At 42.5% G+C, this 22,866-nt stretch overlaps 1 protein-coding gene across 2 annotated transcripts; it reads left to right on the top strand.

Moving 5' to 3' along the window:
* The first annotated feature begins 57 nt into the window (after positions 1–57).
* On the top strand, positions 58–22,863 carry LOC109638945 (USP6 N-terminal-like protein). Of its 2 annotated transcripts, none has more exons than XM_020102137.2 (14): positions 58–290; positions 12,652–12,725; positions 13,470–13,555; positions 13,714–13,753; positions 13,872–13,952; positions 14,263–14,370; positions 14,466–14,575; positions 16,241–16,289; positions 17,917–18,037; positions 18,438–18,532; positions 18,763–18,828; positions 19,029–19,128; positions 19,523–19,675; positions 19,769–22,863. In XM_020102137.2, the coding sequence occupies exons 2-14, from the start codon at positions 12,660–12,662 to the stop codon at positions 21,169–21,171; spliced, it is 2,478 nt and encodes an 825-aa protein (XP_019957696.2). In that variant the 5' UTR covers positions 58–290; positions 12,652–12,659; the 3' UTR covers positions 21,172–22,863. The 2 variants fall into 2 exon arrangements, with proteins under 2 accessions (XP_019957696.2, XP_019957697.2); XM_020102138.2 differs by having other exon boundaries at positions 268–482.
* The last annotated feature ends 3 nt before the right edge of the window (positions 22,864–22,866 follow it).

The raw sequence follows: 22,866 nt of genomic DNA, 5'->3' as shown, positions 1-22,866 counted from the left end.
AGGAGGAGGAGGAGGCCAGTGGTTGGTGGTGTGAGTGGAGAGAGAGAGAGAGAGAGAGAGAGAGAGAGGCTGACTCGGTCTGACCAGCGGAGCGAGTGAGTCGACGGTGCGGTGACAGCAGCATCTGCCCCGGCCTCTGGGTGACACGGCTCCGCGTGAGAGGGGGGGGGGAAAGAGAGAGAGAGAGAATGAGAAGAGAGGATTTAGTTTGTTCAGAGAAGAAGGAGAGACAAGAGGAAGAGGAAGGTGAAGAAGAAGAAGCAGCAGCAGAGAGGAAGTCTCTCCAAACGGTAAGTGGCTTCCTCCACGGGTTTGCTAATCGGAGTGTGCACCGCTGTGTTTGCTCTCTGTTCGAATGTTAGCTTTAGACGCTAGCATGTGGGTGTCCGTGGTTGTTGTTGTCATTCTACAACTTCACGCGTGAAGGAAACTGTCCCCGCCGAGCGCTGAGGACTCCACCCGCCGGAGCAACAACACACCAGGTTCGAGCTCCCATGTGCTTTATACGTTGGATAGAGATTTAGGCTGTTTATCACTGGGCGAACGGACAGAAGAAGACTTCATGGGGGGGGGGTTCTGATATTCACGTCACTCAATCGTGGGTTTTCCACTGTTTTAAATGTCACGTAAAACCTCTGGTCAGAGTGGTTGGAGACGTGCTTCAATGGGACTTTTCTCTGTCTGTCTTTAAGTCCCTCATCCACCGCCCCTACAAACACTCAGTGGAAATATAACAGTGTCAATGAGGGTTAACATTGAAGAGAAGGAGAAAAAACGAAGTATCTGTGGTCAGTGTACATGCAGATCTTTGTGGACGTCAGAAAAGAAACAACAAATTGTCCTATTTAAGGTTAGTAATGTTAATAAGTGACTTTTTTTTTAGACTACTGACAGGAGAGGGGCACTTCAGGGGTAAATCAGATATCAGCTGGGGCCAGTGCCCGCCCTGGATCCGCCCCTGATCTGTCTGCTGTTTGAGCTACATGTGAAACCAATTCTCATTTTTAGTCCTGACATCTCTGAGATCTGTATCTTGAGTACTGGCAGGTGTGAGACAAGTGTCAATGAGATATCAGCGTAGTATTCCTTGTCATAGGAGAATTAATCCTGAACATGCCACAGTGGGCTGGGTGATAAATGGGCCAGAAATGTAAATAATTCCCAAACAGTCGATAAAGATAATTATCACGATGAATGTCTTGATGTTATTTATTTGAAGTTAAGAGATTTTTGCTCCTGAGTGAAGGTTGTGGTTTTAAATGCCTCTTCATGGGCACAGAATGACAAACATTTAACAAATCTGCGGTACATCAAGCATCTGTCACTTGTTGTAGTGCGCATTGTATTGTTTGTGATTGCTGTTGATGACATTATATAATGATAATTATTGATAGTGTTTTATTGCCCAGCCCTAAGCCCACCACACAGACCACAGACACTGCCGCCAGAAGTAGGCCATGCAGCTACCGGTCTGTATGTCACGTCATGCGTGGTCTCTCTCTGGAAGGTAACCATGAGCGTCTCACTGGTTCATGCTTGGAGTGGGGGGGAGGTTACAGACGGTCTGAGTGAAAGATCTGCGGCAGGATCTAGCTCTCTGCCAGATGTCTGACTGCTACTCATTGTTTCACTGTCATGTCCCACCACCCACCCCCCTGTTGTTTTTTGTTCTCAGACTAATGTCGCACATGTGCTCGCTGCTAATGGCGAGTCCATTTCCCCCACAATTTAAATGTGCATGTCATTCACTGATGGACAGCGTTGTTAGTGAAGGAAGTGGAAGGAGTCAGATGAATAAAGTATGGTTTACCTGTGTAGAAATCTGTGAAGCTTTAATCAAAAAGCAATTTTTTCCTTAGCTGTAATACTTCTTGTTCAGCTTTTAGTGGGTGTATGAGCATGTCACATTTTGTAGGCCACACATTAGAAAGGTGACTGCTTTGTTCCTATGTTATTATGCTGTGATATTACTGTAGGAGGTCACACCCCCCCCCCACATACCTCAGTATTTCTGTCTGTCTTCTTTCTGCTCTGTGTTCTTTCTGGAGTCTTATCGTTTTTTAAACCAGCCCCATTGTTTGAAGCTCAAGTCCACCACATGTCAGAATGAGAGGAATCTGATTTATTGGTGGTATCACATAAAGGGTGTGAGGGGGTGGCTGGGAGAGCACCGTCACCTGGACCAGAGGATCAATCAGTGCAGGTGAGAGCCGTTAGCTGATTGATCTTCTGGTACAAAAGGCAGCGGCTGAGCTGCCTCAAGGAGACACACAAGGACTGAGACGTTGAGAGACACTGACACACAGAGACATTGAACTAGCCTGAGCAGTGAAGCCAGGGGCCAGCTGAAGTAGCTGGCACTTTAAGTTTAGAGTTGGTGAATTTATGTTTTCACATTATTTAGTAAAGGGATGTTTAAGACTGGCTGTGTTTGGGAGAGCCCTTTGGCATGGTCTACTGCCACAGGGTGGTTCAACATATGCCTCCCTTTTGTCAGAGTATATGTAACTGCACTTCTCTTCATGTTTTCAAAAATGTGCTCTTAAACAATGGTCCGGCCGACCTTTTCAATGCCAAAAGGATGTGAGCCACGTGTGAGGCAGAGCATGTGAGACCTTATTTAGTTTTTATGCCCATGAATGGGCCTCAGTCAGCAGCATTAGCCTTTTTTAGTACACCCAGAGTTGGTGACTTTTATTTTTCAATTGTAAGTCATCATACCTCACTTTGAGGGTTGACATATATACATACATGTATATCTACCTGAGTGACAGCATTGCAAACAGTGAAGTTGGGCCAAACTTTGGTTAATAAAACTTGAATGATGAGAAACATCTTCATTTTTAGTGTCAGTAAATCGTAAAATCTTGCTCTAACCCCAGATTTTAGGTGTATCTGTGGTTCCCTCATCACTATTCAACCAGCAGCATCCATTGTACTCAGTTGTGATAATATTGTTTCAGTGGAGAGGCATCAATAGCCTTTTTGTCTGCCTGAATGGCTGCTTTATTATGGACGTCAAAGGCCTTCCAAACGCACCAGTGTCACAAAACACACCAAATAGTGAAGCTTTTTCGTCAACCATAAAAAGTACTGAAGGGTTTAGTCTTTGCCGTGTAACTCACAGGATATATTTTCGGTGTTGTCAGTTCAGTCGTCCTGGAAATATCTAATTAGAAAGGTCATGAAGTCTGTGTCATCACACACTGGGGGAGAGGTAAGGATAAAGTCTGGGGGAGGTTTAACATGGAGACAAACACAGTGACACCTATGTGCCACTTTGAGTTTTATATTCACCAAACCTGCTTAAACGTACGCAAAAAAAACTAGAGAAGCCAGTGGTTTTGACCCAACAATTTCTATACACTAGTTCGAATGATACTGCAGACTTTATAGATCTTCACATTACTTTGGTGGTGATCGTGGCTTTATACACAACACAGAGAATTATCTCCAATAAGAATGTTTTGATGGATGGCATCTATATACTTCACTTAGCTCTAGCAATCTAATAAGAACTAGAATGGCGTATACCTCCGCCAAGGCCCAACATTCCTCTTAAATTCAAACAAGCTGCACCAAATGTCACACCCTCATAGATTTCTGTGAAATGTCACTTGTAAGACTAAAATTTAGAGATTAATTTATATACAAACTTATTTACTACACAAAAATAATTATATAGCTCCTCACTGTGACGTATAAGTTACATTTGGGCTGTTGTACGAGCCTCTGTTAGAAGCCAGTGTGATATTTGGATGAGCCATTTTGTCTATGAATTACTCCAAATCTACCCCCCCCCCCCCCCACACACACACACTCAGTTAAATTGAGGTCACATCTCTGTTGAGATGGTAGATATATTTACTCGGGCTGAAAACTACTTCAGCTCTGAGGAGAGATCTGAGGGATAATAACCCAAATAGTTATTTGTCTTTTGGAATTTGTATAAAGGCTAAACTGGGCCATCCTGGAATTTCCCTTCTGTGATCGTCTCTAGTTTGTGTCTCCTTTTGGATGCCACTTGATATTTTGTTTTCACTCCAGATACTTAACCTCCTTCTGAATTATATCCCCTCAGTGCAAGCGTGCTCATCTCCCATGTACCATAATCTGTTTCTGTGTTTGTAAACATGATTCATACATGAAATCTGCGAGAACCAAATCACCCCGAGGAGTGTGCATGAGTGAACCTGGCATAATTTCTGCTTAGCTTTTGATTTCGAGACCAGCTAACACAGCACCAGGTTTTTTTCGTTTGGAAACATGTTCTGTGTCCCCTTCGTGAATTATTAAATGTGTTTGCCGTTGTGCTGTGGTGTGCTGGTATAGAAACAGTGGAAATGGTATTAGAGCTCATATTGTTGTGAGCGTATTGCTTTTTGTTGCATTATGAGCAGGTTATGCAAAAACAGGTTTGGACTTTGAAAGGATAGTTTGGAAAAAGGCTCCAATTGTTCCTGTTGTTCATTATTAATCGCTTATCTTCGTATTCAAAATTTTCAAATATTTATATCTGAAGTTTCAAAGCATTTATGATATAATCTGTCAAGTCTGTCTGTGTAATGTATATCTTGAGAACCGTTCAGCTTATCTGCTTCACATTTGGTGTTTGTATTAAGGGCCCAAGAAAGTGCAGCGTAGAATGTGGCAAGTGGACAAGTGATACTTTCAGTGCTAATAAAAGCTTTGAATAAATGGGCGACCAGCGCTCTGCAGCAGTGGAGGCTTGGACTCTTGACCTTGTTGATCGCAACAGCAGTGTGTTCACAACAGCAGCAACCAAAATTGATTCTGTATTTCAGATTCTAAAGTGTTTACTCAGTCAAGCTCTACCGCACTTTGAATAAACAGGTGAACAGCTCTTTGTGCAGCTGTGGTGGAACAGCTTCAGGGTTCAGCTGTGGCCTTTATGTAATTGTGTTGTGTTGTATTATGATTGTTGTCGTTATTACTGTTATCACTTTTTCTTGCGAAGTGCTTTGGACCAACAATGTTGTGTTAAAGTGCTGTATAAATAAATTTGAATTACTGCGGGGCACTTTTGCAGTTTCTGAGAAAAAGCTGTGTCCAGCATTACCACAGGCAAAGCAAACAAGCCATTCCAAACAGACATGTTATGAACTGGCACTGCACTGGTAGTTTCTAATTTATAATGTAATAGCACTATTTACTCAGATTATGTTCTCTTTCCCCTGGCTTCTGTGTTTGTGTTATGACTTCATCCTTTCTTGGTGGAAGAGGATCCATTTATGAGAACGTGGCTTTCTCAGCAGGGTCCTGTGGTTTTGTGTTTAGGAATACTGTTCCCTTGACATTCCTGTCCTCCTCATACCACCCATCAAAAAAAAAGTGCTGCCACTCTGGGAAACGAGGCCTCTCCGGGCTGGGGCTGTTGCTCCAGCGTCTAAAACTTTATGTAGTCATTGTTATATTTAGACACCCGCCCTCCTCCCCCCAGGTGATGGGGGAGACAGCGGTGAGGAAGTAGTGTTTCTCAGGCTGCAGTCAGATGCAGCGTGAGGCAATAAATGAGCCCTCTTCTTCAGCCTCCAGCTTGTTATTTCCTTTGTTATAATGAAGAAAATGTTAGATTGTTTGGGATGGCGAGTGTTGTAGCTGTATGTGTGTTGTGTGCCCTCTTTGGAAAAAATGATAAGACGGTGGCAATAGAGATAGGAGCTGGAGAGAAAAGCCCCTTGTGGAAAATTGGCTATTCTGAGCCCTGTTCTTTTCCCCCAGTCCCTATGCTCTGGATGTTTCACCCCTGGGTCACACAGTCTCTGTGTTGTAGCTATTTTCTGAGTATATGCACAAACATTTCTGCCAAACAAAAGAAACGAAGGGAGAGACAAGAACAAGACCTTCAGACAGCAAATAAAGACATGGAATTTCTTGTTGAGTAGACTTTGTAGGTTATCAAGGTTTCACAGCAGATAGATTTTCTATCATTTGTTTAATTTGGTATCAGTTTTATCTCTTTTCTTATGTTAATGGATGCTTCGGTTCAGTCAAGGGTAAAAGTTAGTCCACTGTTTGTCATGCTGTGTTGTCATTTTAAAAAACTACTCAGAGGAACCACGGGGACTGGGGGTAAACAATTGTCCATTGTCCATGCACCATCACACCTGCAACACATGTGTGCCGTTGATGCCTCTTGGCTTAATTTAGACTTACACAGACATTATGGTGAATGGAGAATAATTGCACCATACTTGAAGACGGCAAGCAAGATACAACTTAATTGTCCAACTTGGGTTTTTTACAGAGCATCTATGAGGACGCAGCAGACCAGCTAACACAGGGGTCAGAAAGATTTATAAAAGTGAAAATTGCAACTGTTTCATTTTCTATAAAAAGTCAAACTCAACTTTTAATGATCAGTGTGGTTCAACTCATTTTAGACGTTAAAACTGGGGGGGGACATCATCAGATTTTCATATGACTTGACTTGTGACTTGCTCGGCCTGGCTTGCTTGATACTCACCACAAAGCCTTGGGACCTGATTATGACTTTGTGGTTAAAACTAGGGACTCCCACCCTCCCTGCCATCTGGCGTCCATACCTTCCCTTAAAGCAAGGACTGGCGTTAAACATGTACCAAACAACTTGTACCAGCCTGCTGAGATTTCCTGTGTGGTGACTTACTGATTCCAAGTCTCGGAGGGACTTCCCTATTTATAGCATTCATCATCAACATTATGTTGAGGAGAACTGAACTAAAGATGGAAAGCTCTGGTTCTGGTGATCTTATCGTAGTCTGTTAGGTTATTATGCGAACCTGGAACCAGAGCTAATGTATAATGAGCACCAAAGCTTCCTGTCCTTCTTTAACTCAAACAAAATATTTCTGATCCATTTTTACAGACAACTTGTGGCTGCTAAAAATAGAGAGGCCTGCCTCTCTTTACTACTCTGCCTTTTCCCCTTTCATTTTCTGCCTCTTTTAGACACACACTGTGTCTGACACCCATTAGAAAGTGGAACTCTGAAGCCATCTGGGAACTCAGAGCTCTTCATGTGGAAATTAGAGCCATGCGGTCACTTGTTAGCCTCCTTTTCTTTTCTGAACTGGAAGGATGCTGGTTCTCAGTCATAGTGAACGTACAGAATCAAGCTAATGTAACGACAGACAGAGGAAGGCTGCTGCACACTAAAGGATAATCTGGCCTTATTTGCCCCCGAGTATCTGCCCAAATAATCCTGAAGTGTGAGGGGTTTAATATATAATCTTGATGCTGCTGATTGAGTCTGAGCCTTCCCCTGTTCTCGTATCATAAATATCAAACATGATTACCTTAACCCGAATAAGGTCAGACACAAAACAAGCAATCATCAAATTAAGATGTGTAGAGTATTCTGACCTTAGTCAAATTATGTAAACATTTAGTAATTGTATTACAACGTATACTGTTGGAGTTTTCACAGCATTTTGAAACATCCACATTCGGCAATTAACAACTGCTTGACAATACATGCCCTGGGTGAAGATGGATAAATATCAAGAAGTTAAAGCCTTTGTAAAATTTGAAAGAATTCACTCAAAAATGGAAACATGGCTTTGTGCATTCAAGTATTTCAGTTTGGTGTTTTTACAATTCTGGAGAAGAAGGATTTATGACATAGTGGACATAATGTTGACGTGAGTCATAATAACACTATGCTCTGTTACATGTCAATGGGAATAAAATGGCATATTCTCCAAGCAACACTGAACATCCTCATCAGAATGACGTCTTATTCAGAATTACTGGTGTCCATGTTAACATAGTCAGTGCAGGACTGAGTGATAAATGAAAAGTAAATACAGTGTGTGAATAGTTTTTTCCCGTCGCTGTTAAATTAACGTTTTTCTTATTTATCCTTAGAACAAGCTGGTATGTTTACTCATGCAGTGCAGATGATGGTTTATAAAGCAGAGTGATAATGAATGATTGGCTAAGCCCAGAATGAAAATACACTTTGTGAGGTCAACAAGGTTGAATGAGTGCACGGCCCGAGCTTGTCTGATCTCAGAGCCAGAGCGTTCTTTGGCTGACCACACAACATTGACTAATCATCCAGTGGTGAAAAGAACTCGGCATCTGTCGTCCTTTGCCTTGTCACGCTATCAGCAATTTGGGGTTTGATGCAGATGTCATCATATCTGAGTAATCGATATATAAACAGTACAACATCTATATTTATTGTTTCCTGGGATCTCAGCCACAACGGAAACTGCTAGTTGAGATGAAACATGATGGAATCTTCCGCTCTGTGACTTCGCCTCAGCCTCCTCATGCCATTCATTCTATTGGTGTAAACTTCCCACACTCTGGTGAATTTCACTTCTGGGTTCCAGTTTAATATGACCACCCATTGACACACACACACACACATACATACCCTAACCTAACCTCACCCAAACTATCAAAGCACTTAGAGATTCCAGGATCCCACAGTAAATTGACTTACTGCCACACTCCCTCTAATCTCAGATTTTCAATCTGACTTTATTCTTGTTTAATCCTCCTCCTGTCTTAAATCTGACCACTACTCAGATGAGGATTGGTCACGATTTGAACGCATGGATCAAGCAAAAATGTTTAAAAAGATGACTTCTCAATCATGCACTCTCTTTCCTCTTAAGACAGGAATGAATTGCCTTTTGGTTGCCATGCGGGGACCACTTTACACCTTGACGTCCTGTAAACGTAATTTGTAAATTTACTTCAAGTCAAACTAAATGGCTTTAATTAACCTCGATCATGTCGGGTGTCTCCAGCTTAAATGCAGATGCAATGCATTTAGAGATGAGAATTTTTGATGATGTATCTGTAAGGAAATGTTAAACTTCTGCATCACAGCTTAAAACCATTTAGCTGGATGTGATTCAGAATGCGTTGCAAGCTGTGTGTGGTTGCAGCAATGCATGTAGCCCTTGTACACACAAGCTAAATTTGTAGTGCCATGTCGTAACAGGAAATGATGTCACCGATGCCCTTGGAGCTCAAAATCTTGAAACAGATCATCAACACTTACATATAGGGAAGTTTTTTATTTTCTGAATGAAATGTAACATTCTTTTTCTCTCTTAAAATGTATGAATAATGTCAACCAAATTAATATATCTCTCCTTTTTTATACATATTTTCTCTGATGATATACTCCTACTAACTATACACCTGCATTTACGTCATCTCTCTGTCCAACATCTTCAGTTCAACCACAGCTGCCCACCTCTGTAGGTATAGTTCCCACTTGAAAAGAGCTGTACAAAGTAAGTGTCTTTAAAACAGTGGAGGTCCTCCGCTTTGCTGGTGAGTCACAGGCAAAATACCAGTATTGTTAATGTGAACTGACCACTGAGTATTACTCACATCTTTATTTTGCTGACTTTAAAATGCTAAGTTTGGAAAATTTGAGGCTTTTTGTCAGTTAATGGGTTTTTCTTGGTTGGAGGTGGACACATTTTGTTGAGCTCTTATTTAACCTGTTTTTGAAGGAGTGGCAGTCACTGGTTTCCTTTTTTCCCTGAACCCAACACAATACTATCAGCAGTCTGGAGACTCAACACAGGAAATGAGCAGCTTGAACCTAAAGATGAAACAAAACAGACTCTTAACAGACATTTTACCAAGTAGCCAGTGATGTAAAAACAAAGCTCACCCACGAGGAGCTTGAGGAAAAAATATCTTTCTCATCTTTCACTTCATTCTCGTGACTTTTGATTTTCTGGTATTCCTTTGATCACTGGCACTGTATATTTGTATTCCTATTACCAATGCCAGCAATGTTAAATAACTCAGCAAGTACAATGGGAGGTGTTGCATTTCACACAATGTTTGTTTTTTTGTCACATTTAAGTCATAGTGTACCGTAAGCCCTCTTTGTAAGTGGCTGATTCAAATTGAAAGCATCAAGCTTCAACACAACTTTTCACATCAACTCGAATGTAGCTTTTAATCATTTGGAGAACAAAATACAGCAAGTACCTTACCGTCCTACACTTTTATATTTAGCCTGTGTATAAGATAAAGGTACAGTAGTTTTCTCTATTTAATAAGATATAAGGTCAGAGCTCGGTCAATGGCACCCCCCTGACAGAATGCTTACTCGGCTGTTCAGAAAAATTTGCTGATACCTTGAAAAACCTGAAATATCCTGACCTGGACAAGAAAGGTGAAATGTTAAAAAAGAAAAGAGCAGAACAGCAGAGGGCATTTGTTCAGTGGTCTGGTTTCACTGACCATCTGTTAGACAGGAGCCTCAGCTGTTGTTTGATGGAGATGTCTGGATGCTGTGCCGTTAGAGATCACATTAATAATGGTTGAGCGATGAAAAGGAAATTAAACACACATCTGTACAACATCTTTTAACAATTAGTTCTGATCGAAGGGGCGGCAGGAGCACAATGAACCTGCTGTTAGAGGACCAGCAGAAAAATGTACTGATATGAGCGTTTCAATGTTTTTTGATATGCACCCATATGAACTTTAATTTTACAGAATAAACTATGCAGAAAAGCTGCATTTGTTTACATGTTACATTAAAAAAAGAATTGTTATATGTGGTTGTTTTTGTTTTCTTTTTATTTATAATGAAGTACATAGTTAAACTGTAAAATCTCCAGCTTTCTGTCATTGTGCTTCTGACGACATGTCTCCTCGTCAGCAGTATTAATGCTTTGTAGGAAACAGTGAAAAGGTCTTTGTGAGAGGCAGCAGGTGCCCTCACACCTGTTTCTGTGATGCATGCCGCACATTCATGTACACAGCACCCGAGGCCGCAGCTGGCTGCACATGCTGTTAATGAAAGTGTGCTGCACAGCATTTGTTCCAAAAGGCTCATGCCTAGAGTGTCTGGAAGTAACTCAAGTTTGGTTTTAAACACAATTTTAATTTCAAAGGCCTTAGTTTGACCTAAGTAGCAACTATAAAAATCGGATTCACTTTTTTATATCAAAGTAACACCAGATTAGTTTTATTTCCTCCACTGTCTATTTGATTTAAATGTTCTCTCCTTGGATATTTGTCCCATGGTGGCATTTAAGTGTGACGCACAACAAAGACCTACTTGTTTAACTTGTTCCTTAAGATAAACTAGTGAGTGGCTCTTAACCTTGATGCTTTAATGTGACGTGGCCTGAGTTCTGTTTTTACCTTTTTATTCACTGTGCCTAAAGCATCACTGGTGTTTTCTCTGAATCCGAATATCGCTCAGATGCTGATCTCACAAACGAGCCTGTTCTCTCGTGGGTGATTATTCAGTCCTGACAACTGTTAAACAGCCGAGTTGTGCGGACAGAGCACATCGGCTCAGTGAAGGCGACAGGCCGCCCGAGAGGTCCTGACTGGGGTCAGGTGGAGGTTGTACTGTGGGAAAAAGGGAGCATGGGAGTCTCAGCTGGTCACTTGTGTTTATTTCTTCCTGAGCTCTTTATTACAGTGACTTGGCACCAGTGTGACTGTATGTGTGCACTGTCATGAATTACCACATATATGTTCATGCAAATATGTACTAGAAAAATAAAGTCCCATGACTGTCACCGCATATCACTTTTCTTTCATAACCCACTGGCAATATTTATTTATTTATTTCTCTCTTCTACTCGCTTCTCTCCTTATTTCTATCCACCTCTTGTCTTCCTCCACTCTTTCCAGTGGTTAAAGTTTGTATAAAATGAACCCGTCTGACTCCGGGGACACATCAGAGGGTTGTTAAGGGAAAAAAGGGAATGCATTTCATTCGACTGCGAGAGCTCTAGAGATTCAGTCTAAACCTTCTTGATCCATCCTCTCTCTGCCCTGATCTGCTTTTATCGGTGTAAATGGATTTAAAACCTGATAAAATGAGGAACGCACTACATTTAAACATCCAATGACGGTCACATGCAACATATCAGAACAAAACCTCTTTTCTTCTTTTTACTTATAATACTCTTTTGAATGCAGTGACTGTTATTTCAAAAAAAGAGAACCACGTCTTATCACCTCTGATGTTGAGTTGTTGTGTCAGGGCAACAGCTACTGTGTCAGCTGAAGCTTTGCCTACATGGACAGGAAGCTGCTGGTGGTCTTGTGGCTCGTCACTGTGGCACTTTATTGAAGCCAGCATGCAACAAACATCTTTTTTAGAAGAATAAAGTTTGACATTGGCCTGGTGGCCCAACCCTGTCTCACAGATGTAGTATAATCCAGACATTAATGGCTGATGTTGGGTGAGCTGCTACTACTGTCACCTCACAGCAAAATGCTCTGCGTTTGAGTTTGTCCAAAGATAGAGATAAAGGATAAGTGGTATAGATAATGGATGGATGAATGCAAGTTGACTTGACGGCTTTGGTGGTTTTTTGTGACATAATGAACAATTCTCAGACAAAAGGAACCACATTAAGTAGTCACACAAACATCCTTTTGTTCAAACCCCTCTGAGCAGCAAACTGAAATCACGGCCTGCAACTTGTATGTATAAGTTTCACATCTGTTAGAAGTCATGGAACAGTTTGATCTCAATGTCTCTCCATGTCATAGACAGTTTGACACCCAGGCAGAAAAACAGTAGAGAGCAGGAAATGACCAACATACACCTTATTCATGTATCTGATCACATTGATATGGTTTATGCTGAATCTGATGATTATTAATGACTATTTGTCCGATTCTTTCCAGATTTTGACATGAAGAAGGACATAGACACACTGATAGCTGAGGAACGTGCTGAAATCATCTCTAAATATGAAAAGGTAAGTGTGAGCATGGGAAGACAATGTCACCTCCGTTCATGAAAGTCTCGATTACAAAGTTAAAGACGAGGAGCCAGTGTGTATCGCAGTAAACCAGAAGAGTTGATGTTTTTTCTTGAATAGAGGACCTGAATGGTACCTGTGACCCAGCAGGCAGTGGAAATGGGATTAAATGGAATGACCAATCAATGACACATTGACAGTGAATGTGTGTTTGTCATGAATTAGGGTTAAAAGCCATTTTAGCGCTCTTGCTGGAATAAGAGGAAACTTTCGTCCCAAGATAAAGCAGACATATCATCGGCCCGTTCATGTGTCCTCACCTGGCATTTACAGGTTAGCACCACCACCATGGAGGTTATTTTCCTCTGTGTTTATTAGTTTGTCTGTTAGTTAGCAGGATTACAGAAACACTACTTGACAGATCTCCAAGAAACTTGGTGGAAGGATGTGGTATGGATCAGTAAAGAAACCATTAAAATTTGGTTTGGATCCGAGATTGGCCGTTATTCAACATTTTCATGGTTTCTCAATAAATAATTCCCCAAATTAGTTTTGGGCACTGATCATTTTGAGTGTGTGTGCAAGTAAAAATCTGGATCTAGTGAATTTAAATGTGGATTCACCAGGAGACTTTCAGGACATATACACTCTAGTGCCATTCTAGTTCTTCTTGTTGTCTCTGTATCATGGTGTGTTTGCACACAGTATTTGTCTGTAAAGTTATGTATGTGTCTGTTTCAGGGCAGGCAGGAGGGTGTCAAAATTGACCCATGGGAGGAAGGCGACTACAGCATTTGTAAGATCACAGACCGTTTCGGCTTCCTGCAGTAAGTTACCCCGACTTAAAGATCTTCACAGCTTCCTTTTAGACTACACCTTCATTTGTATCTGTCAACTTTTTCTTTCTCAGATTATTTAAATATTCGTGTGAAACTTGGATTGTGTTCTCATTGGTATGTTGCTTATTTCTTCTTTTCCGCTCCAGTGAGGAAGAACTGCCAACACCCAGTGTGCTTGAAGAGAAGGTAATTTTTTTCCCTCCCCTCCATTGCAAGTCCACATTTTGACCTTTGCACGTGATATATTTAGACCCTCTCACATATCCAGTGGACCAGATGTGTATCAGTCTTTTCCTCTCTGTAGCAAAAGCACCAGGAGATGGAGCGAGTGGACAAATGGCTGAAGATGGTGAAGAACTGGGAAAAGTACAGGAACAGTGAAAAGGTGTGAATCTTGGTACCTGCACGCTCACTTACGTCCTGTCTTCATTTAGACATTGTTTTTGTTTTTATTCCAGCTGAAATATGTGATGTTTTCTTTCCACTTCCGTTCATAATCTTTTTTCTGTTCCCTTTTTTAACCACCATTATCTCCGGTCGAGACAGCTAAAGGATAATACATGAAATGGGTCCTTGTCATTCAAGAGAGTTAACATTCATACATGACCCTCTGCCTCTGCCCTCTGGTTGTTGTGATGAAGGCTGTCTCTCCATGTTTAGAGAAATCCAATTCGAGTCTATTATATGTGTTTCAGCTGACGAAGCGCGTATATAAAGGCATCCCTCTGCAGCTGAGAGGCCAGGCATGGGCCTTGCTTTTGGACATAGAGAAAGTCAAAGAGGACAACAAGGGAAAATATGAGGTATGAAAATGAAACGGATCGCTGTCCTCTAAAATATGGATATTTTGTCGACTAGCTTTTTAAAACTCCCTTTCTTGTTTTATGTTATCCTCCAGAAAATGAAGCTGCAGGCTCGTAACTTCTCCACAGAGATCAAGCAGATAGACTTAGACGTCAACAGAACGTTTAGGAACCACATCATGTTCATGGACCGCTTCGGGGTCAAGTGAGTTCTCAGCTTCTCTCAGCAGAAAATTTTCTGGAACTGTGTGTTTCAATTCACCTGCACACATTACTGATGATTTCTTCATTTCCTCTTTTATAACACAGCATTACACCAATTCCTCTTAAAACAGTGGCATCTCAACCACTGAGTAGTTTCGTACCAATCCTACACAGACACAATGCTTATACTGTTGTGGGTCATGTGAGTTATAGTTAATTTTCAAAACAAACTTCCTCAAGTTCTTGTATTTATTTTCTGCATCACCTCACATGTTCAGGTTAGCCCTCACTGTGGCTCCTGCAGGGCGTGACACACACACACAGGCACGCATGCACAAAACCAATGCGGTTGTTTCCTCTTCTCAGTGTTTTATTAGTCTTCCTGTCAGTGCTCGAAGCCCCACAGGAAATGGCGTTCATACAGAAATGTGCAGCGACATGAAGTTTTCATGTACAGAGTAACGTTGTGCTGCCCGCAGTGTGAGCTTGAGACAACAGATGCAGACAATGCTGAAAAAGAGAAAAAATAATCAAACATGTTAAATAACTCAGAACACGGACACTCTGTTATGTTTTATAGCATTTGCCTGGTGATTGTGGGACAGTTGTGAAATCTACTGGGTGAATTAAACTGTTTGTGTGCTCTCCTCTTGCTCTCTGTTATGTCCTTCCCCTTCATTTCAAAGCTGCTAAGTCCAAGCAGACCAAAACACTCCTCCATCCTGCCCGGCTGCCCACTCCTTCCCTTTGCAAGTCAACAGCTGCCTCACTCACACAGACACTGATAGCTATTTAAAGCTGCTTTCCTGCCTCTGTCACTGTCTATAAGACAAGTATTTACTATAGAAGCCTGGAGGGGTGACATCCTCTCTGTGTCTACTTTACATTTATTAATGCCCCCGTTCAACACACACTCGCATGCAGTTACACAAGGGCTGCCTTGTGTTCGCTGTCTGGAACTGTCGAAACTCCAGATGCAATCAGCCGTGCAGCATGAAGCATGCAACCCTGCAGTCATAGAAACTCAATAGAGGCCACGAGCACTGGAAGAAACTATGTGATGAAGATCTTTTTGATATCTTGATATTCATGTGTCACAGTGTCTGCTCACATGAAATGAAATCGTGTCAAGCAAAAAACCTACTTCAGATATCAGCGCAACTGATCTCTGAAAACAGACCTTTTGTGTGTCACCAAAGAACTAATGGAAGACAGACGTCCTTACACACAGGCTCTTTAAGAGACACAGACAGTCCTGTCTCCATGGACATTACATTGATCTCCTGGAGACTTACTTGAACTTTAACCAAAGCTTCTACTTGCCTAAACTTAACCCTAACCTAACCCTCAAACATGTCTTCACCTTAAAATGTATTGAATTATGTTATGGAGACTATTTGTCCCCATAAGGAAGACAATTCCATTACAACATGAGTAATACCTGGACCCCACACACAAATACACACACACACAGATTTACACTGCCAGGATTTCTCAACACCCCCACAAATATTTGCGCAGATTGATGGAGTTCATTTTGGGATGAGGAGGTTGAGAAGTCTTTGGGGGATTTTTTTCATTTAATAAACAGTTTCAGTTTGTTTGATTGTTGCTCAGGAATCACATCCTTGTTTTTAAACTGGTGGTTTCTCTGTTTCCTCTCTAGGCAGCAAGCGCTCTTTCACGTACTAGCTGCTTACTCTGTCTACAATACGGTAAGTGTTTACGTGTGCGTACCTGAACACACCGAAGTGTGTGTTGCATAATATGGCGGAGTCTGGTGTACACACGCTGCACAAACCAGCCATGGATTGCATTCGTTTCTGTACAGAAAAGCAAAGGCCAAACACTCTACACCAATCTGTTCTTGTCCTTGCTCAGAGCCTTGAGTGAGATCTTTTAATTAATGAGTGTGGCTCAGTCTGAACCTACAGCAGCACAGTTTAACAGTCAGACCACCTGTGAACCCACAGTCACACTCAGTAAAGTTCCGCTTTGACTCCTCATGCACTTCACGTAGCGAGGATAAATATTAGTGCTAAACCTAAATTGAGTAATCGGGGATTAGTCCATTCTTGCATAAAATTTTGAACATTTTGAACGTTCTCACAATCCTTTTTTTCCCCCTTGTCTTATAATATGATTGTTATTAATATAATATTAATCAGAATATATCTTGAAGTTTTGAAACGTTTGTTCTGACAAAGCAAAGAGTTTGAAGCTTCTATCCTGCATTTTGTCGTGATGAGTCAGTAAATTGAAGAAAAAATAATTCACTTTACAAATAGAAGCTACAGTATAACACATATTATTTGAATAAAACAGTGGTTATAAATAAGAGCAGTAATTTCCTATGACACTCCAAACCACATTCAAATATTAACTGTTTGTCTGAAATCTTTGTTTTAAAGTTCCACTGTCTTTTCTCTGCCATAAACCAGATTGTGTCTCAGTGAAGTAAACACAAGCTTTTACAACTGCACACATACAGTATACTAAAACACAGAACATTTCTGTATAGCTATGTTTTTATCTCATTATACACACGTGTATCCTTGTATAAGTACTGATTGCTGCCATGTAATATGGACAGAAATATTATTCAATCCAAAGAGACCTGTACAGGTCTTTCTTTCTGATTTGTTTCTGAAGTCGGTTCCTGTGTGGTAGAGGTGTTTCAACCAGAGGAAATGGAAATGTGCTGTTCCCCTTTTTCCTTTTTCCACTCTTCTCACATGCTGCTCCAAAGAAACTGGGTCAGTAGGAGAGCGTGAGGGAGAGAGGAGGGACGGATAAGGGAGAAAAGTGTGTTTGTCCTTTTCGCCAATGATGGTAGAAAAGAATGTGGAGAATGTGTAGTTTAAACTGTGTCACACTAATTATATCTACTAAATTTCCTTGAAAGGATACTTCGGAGTGTCCATTTCTGGCTGCTCAATATATCAGCTTAATATGGACAAATACCAGGTGTGTCTCTGGGTTTGTGTATCTGCGCGTGCCAAGCTCGATGCGTTCAGTGTAAATCATTGAATCATGGGGGAGTCAAATTGGCGGTTATTCAAGTTGAAGACATGACATTGGTGCGGATGTATTTTGGGCTGCAGTAAATATTTTAATAAGCTTTGGGAAAGTGTTTATGATGCTGTAGCTGCATGTACAGTGGGTCTGAGCAGTAAAACCACACACATTCACAGTCTGCCTTCAGACCACATCAGACATTCAGGTGCTCTTCTCCCTTCGTCTCTCGGCCCGTGCGTCTGTCTGGGCGCTATTAAATTATGAATAATCCTTTTCATTTGCTCATTCTGTTTAACTGAACTCATCTCTTCTGCGTTCCCTCAGGAGGTGAGCTACTGCCAGGGGATGAGTCAGATCGCTGCCATCTTACTCATGTATCTGAACGAGGAGGATGCCTTCTGGGCTCTGTCCCAGCTTCTAACTAACAGCAAGCATGCCATGCATGGTGAGACAGAGGAAGAAATACAGACAGAATGAAACTAGCAAACTCAAACAGCAAATACCTCGGCCCAGACCCAACAGTCTCTTTATGAAACCACATTTAATTTCACTAAATCCAGATTTTTATTTAGGTCTGCACCAAACTGCACACACTCATAAATATCAGTCCCCTAAACATGTCTGAATTTTTCCATCAACATATATATACAGTATGTATAAATACATAAATACACACACACCACAAATGTTTGGACATAAAAAAAACAGTTTCTTATTAAAAGGATAAAAATGTGTGGACCAATGATTTGGTCTTCACTTTTCTATTTCTAAATATTATGTCTCTGTCTCTGTCGCCTCACACCATTTATGGCCTTCTGATTTATTTTGTCTCTCCCCGGTGCCAGGGTTCTTCATCCCGGGATTTCCCAAGCTGCACCGTTTCCAGGCCCACCATGATCTTATCCTCTCCAAAATGCTGCCAAAGCTGAAGAAACACCTGGTGAGTCAGAGCACATTTGTATGACTGATGTCTTCAGTACATGGAGCTGTGGTAAGGGATTGCTCAGGAAGTCATGGGGCTGTTTTAAATCAAGTCATTTCTCTTCGTAATCTGATTAATTTATGCTGCAAAAGGCCGCATGTTCAGAGTCGGTAAGATTTATAACTGAGAACAGATGAGAAGGCGCGACTTCCAGCAGACACCATTTCTCATTAACTCGTGCCCCACAGGACAAGGAGCAGATGACAACAGGGATTTACACCACCAAATGGTTCCTCCAGTGCTTCATCGACAGAGTGAGTTGTTGTTTTTCAAGCCTATGAGCTGCATTAATGTTGCATCTCCAGATTGTCTCTTCCCAGATGTATTCTGTGTTTAAACACCATCTTTAATCCGTTCGCCACAGTGCATCCTCTTCCCTTCAAGCATAGCAACACAACCGAGGTGGTTTCATGACTTTCAGACTTACTCTGCCGCCGTGTGTCTCCCATAACAGACCCCCTTCACCCTCACCTTGCGTTTGTGGGACATTTTCGTATTGGAGGGGGAGAAGACGCTGACCGCCATGGCGTACACAACCCTCAAGTTACACAAGAGTGAGTATGAGACAGATTTCTTTATCTTCCCTGCTGTGCTAAATGAGTGGATCTGTGGCTGCTGTTGCTATACAGCTGAATGTTTCTGTGCGGATTACGCTGCACGCTGCCTCGCGCTTGGCTGCCTCCTAACTGGGTGGCTTACATAATGCAAGTGGCCAGTTGCTGAGGAGAAGAATGGAAAGCTGACTTTTCATTGGATGCTTGCTTGAGCGTTGCCACAGCACGTTGGTCAAGAACACTTTCCTGATAGGACACTTGAAGATGTGCTTGAACTGTCTATTTGTCAAAGGTTACCTGACATTTAACTTAAAGGAATAGTGCCACCCGTTCTATTGTTAGTTTTTGGTTGAATCCTGTCTCTGATTTGTGTTTCTTGTGTGTGTCCAATCAGAGCGTCTGCAGAAGTGCCAGTTAGAGGACTTGAGGGAGTTTCTCCAGGAGCAGCTGGCTGCTTCTTACTTCCTGCCTGATGATGCGGTGGTTGAGCAGTTACAGGCAGCTATGTCAGAGCTACGCAGTAAAAAGTTGGACCAGTCTCCTCCAGGTGCAGTTGTGTTCCTGTGTTTATTTATTTCTGTTACAGTATCCCAAAGTCTACTTTGTTGATAAGATCCCTATTTTCCATTTTTCTTTTTAGCCAAGCCAGACGAGCTACCAAAGAAACCTCTGGGTCAAGAGAGACCTGTTCTCCTACTGCCGCTGCAGCCTGACTCTCCTGTGGAGGTCAAAATAAATCTGCAGCCCCACAGCCAGCCAGATACAGAGAGCCAGCAATCAGACAGCAACACCATAGACCAGAACGCTTGTCCTGCAGAAGCCCCGGGTTCAAGAAGCCTCTCCGGGACAAACACGCCTTCATTGCCTTCACCAGATCCAGTTGTAGTGCACACACAAAGAACACCTTCTCCTTGCAGAGCACCTCCTTTACCTCCAAAAGCAAAAAAACCCTGTCCTGTGGTTGGGTTGGACAGAGATGTGAAGGAGACGCTCCAAGAGGGCAGACAAACTGAAGACGGGGGAGAACCAGAGAGTGCGCCTGGAGATCTGGAGACGCCGGAAGAGCCGATGGAGTGGCCTCCACCTTATATACCTCCTCCTCTGGACACTCCTACCATGCAGACTGAGGAGGAGATCATGGACCTTCCGGATCTGCCTCCTCCACCTTTCTTTTACACTGAGCAGATTGACGAAAGGCGCCTGGATTGTGAATCTCCCCGTCCAGGGAGTAGGACCGGACCAGAGACCCAGTGCCACCCTGCCTCTCCGTGCTCAGCCTCACCGCTGGTCACTCAAAGGAAGCTGCCTCCGAAACCACCCGTGTCTCTTGATGTCACAAAGAAAAAACCTCCTCCTCCACCAAAGCCTTACCTTCCCTGTGCCCTCACCTCCTCTCCCAGACTTCCTCCGCCAAAGCCAACCAAGTTCCCAGTCTCTCTCTACGTCCCGGCACCTGCGGGCGGCAGGCGACCATCCAACACCTCCCAATACGACAACCTTTCTGAGGTCGATGAGGATGACCGCTACCTGGAGCGGCTGCTGGGCTCCACTCCTGAGGAAATTCCCAGCATGCACAGCAATCCTCAGCGCACAATCAATAGAGATTACGACCCAGCTCTAAACCCTTTGCCTCCACCTCCTCTCTTCATCCCTCCTTCCCCTTCTCCCACTCCTCCCTCGCTGTGCGCTCTCCCCAGTTTGCCACAGGAGCCTGAATATGAAGGAGAGGACAGCTGGGTGGAGGACTCCATCCACCCCCCTCCTCCACCTAGCTTTGCCGACAGACTCAGTCCCCTCCAGTGTAGCGCTGCCAGCTGTTCTGACACACACAGAGCCACCTCGCCCAGTTACTCGAAGCCCTTCTCTCGGGGCCCCAGGGACCGTTCTGCCTTCCCAGCTCCTCTCTTATACACCAGGTCTCCCCCAGGCATCTCCAGGTCCTCAGGACAGTCTGCAGTAGGCGTCCCGTTGGTTCGATCCAGCCCAGACTTTTGCAGGATGCCCCCTGGTGGACAGCCGCTGCCCAAATCAGTGACATTTTGAAAGTGTCAGTCAAGCGTTACTTGTCATAACTGAATGATTCAGACTCTGTAAATGCTCGATTCCTTTTCAACGCCCTGTAAGAGGTGAAAGGCCAGTACTCAGTGTTTGTGTGTGTGCATGTGTGTCTGAAAGGACTTTTTTTCATTGATATGTACAGATTTCTGTGATACTTGCACCTTTTGTATTCGTAGTTAACTTTTCTAAGTTGTCAAACTTGTATTTAAAACTGCTGTCTGTTTTACTGTGCGCTGCACAAAAAAAGGAAAGCGAGCGTATTAAGTCGTCAGCGTGTGAAAGCACATTTGTTTTTCAATTCGATGGAAGTTCAAGAGAAATTCACACAGAAATAACACAGGGGATCTAATTTCAGCTGCGTGTTTCAGCTTAAGTCAATGTCCTTTTTTCTTCCCCAACAAAGTGTCTTAACCTGACCACAGTGCACTGATGGCAGCGACTCTAAACTCACGGGCTTGTGAGGCTGTAGCGTGACGTCACCTTTGCTGAAGCACCCAAAGCCTAAACGTTTATACGGCATTATTGTGGTGAACAGTGAGCAGGCTCACACGTCTTGGGTCTATTTCGAACTATTCTGAGCCGCTGTTTCTTTATTACATCGTCAGGTCAAAGGACCACAAAACCAGTTTCTATGGGAGCTTTTAAAATGACGACTAAAGCAGCAGCAGAGACATGGTGCAATATGTCACTGGTATAAATACTTAGGGGGGAGGGGGGGGGGGTTCAGGTAGGTAGCGGCGGGTACTTTGTGGGTATTTCTCTGCTTTTGATAAGTTAAAGATAGTATTGTCGGGATGTTACATCAGTTTGTCAGATACTTGAGTTCACAGCAATAATGCACTGTTACATGTTGTCGAGGTGAAGACGGAAATGAGACCAGAATGCTTCATTGTATATCGTCAGTGCACACTGGTTTTAAAGTAATCCAAGACAGAGATTTATGAAGAGTAGCTCCCTCTAGTGGTTGGAAGTGTTGCAGCTGGACTCTGGTTCTAAATTGATGACATGCTTGTGGGGAAAGTCGTCCTGTCCGTGGTGTGACTCCCACCGATAACGCCCGTTTATGAATGTGCACGGAGCATAGGCTGTTTATAAATCTTCATATATTATCTGTGGGAGTAAACTAGACTGAAGGAAACGAGGCTCCATATCACGCTGTTCTGAAGTGTCAGAGAATTTAATGAATCAAAGCTACGTTTCTTCACATGCAGCCATAATTCAGAGCCATTGCAGTAACTATGTTGGTTTGTTTAAATCGTGCAGAGCAAATGTTAAGGAATGGAAGTTGAGCCATATACGATATAAGGACCTGACAGTAAAACTTGTTTCATATTGTTTTGTTTAATTATACTGTATATTACATTATTTACAGCCTCAACATGTTGTTTTTTTTGCACTGACCTTTTTTATTTCCAGGTTTTGCAGTTCTCTGTAATCAACAGTTGTTTTCTAACAGAATTTCAGGTTTAACACAAAAATCATTAATCAATTTAGCCGGAAATGTTTACGGATGTTTCATGGTTTGTTCATGAACTTTGGCCTGACGGCTGGGATTCAGACCCAAGAGCTCAGACCACTGCTCCTTTTATGGTCCTGCGAGACATCAGGGCTCAGACCAAAGCTTGTGTACATTTATGCATCTACATGTTTTGACTTTTATAAAGAGATAAATCCTGATCT

Source organism: Paralichthys olivaceus, chromosome 7 (genome assembly GCF_024713975.1).
Source record: "Paralichthys olivaceus isolate ysfri-2021 chromosome 7, ASM2471397v2, whole genome shotgun sequence".
Classification (NCBI taxonomy): Eukaryota; Metazoa; Chordata; class Actinopteri; order Pleuronectiformes; family Paralichthyidae; genus Paralichthys; species Paralichthys olivaceus.
This window is presented reverse-complemented; position numbering and strand designations above follow the sequence as displayed.

Excerpts from the sequence above, each read along its gene's own strand:
- LOC109638945 (XM_020102137.2), top strand. The coding sequence starts at position 12,660 with ATGAAGAAGGACATAGACACACTGATAGCTGAGGAACGTGCTGAAATC. Across the intron at positions 18,038-18,437 it reads CAGCAAGCATGCCATGCATG|GGTTCTTCATCCCGGGATTT; the intron begins GTGAGACAGAGG and ends CCCCGGTGCCAG. Across the intron at positions 19,676-19,768 it reads GTTGGACCAGTCTCCTCCAG|CCAAGCCAGACGAGCTACCA; the intron begins GTGCAGTTGTGT and ends TTTTCTTTTTAG.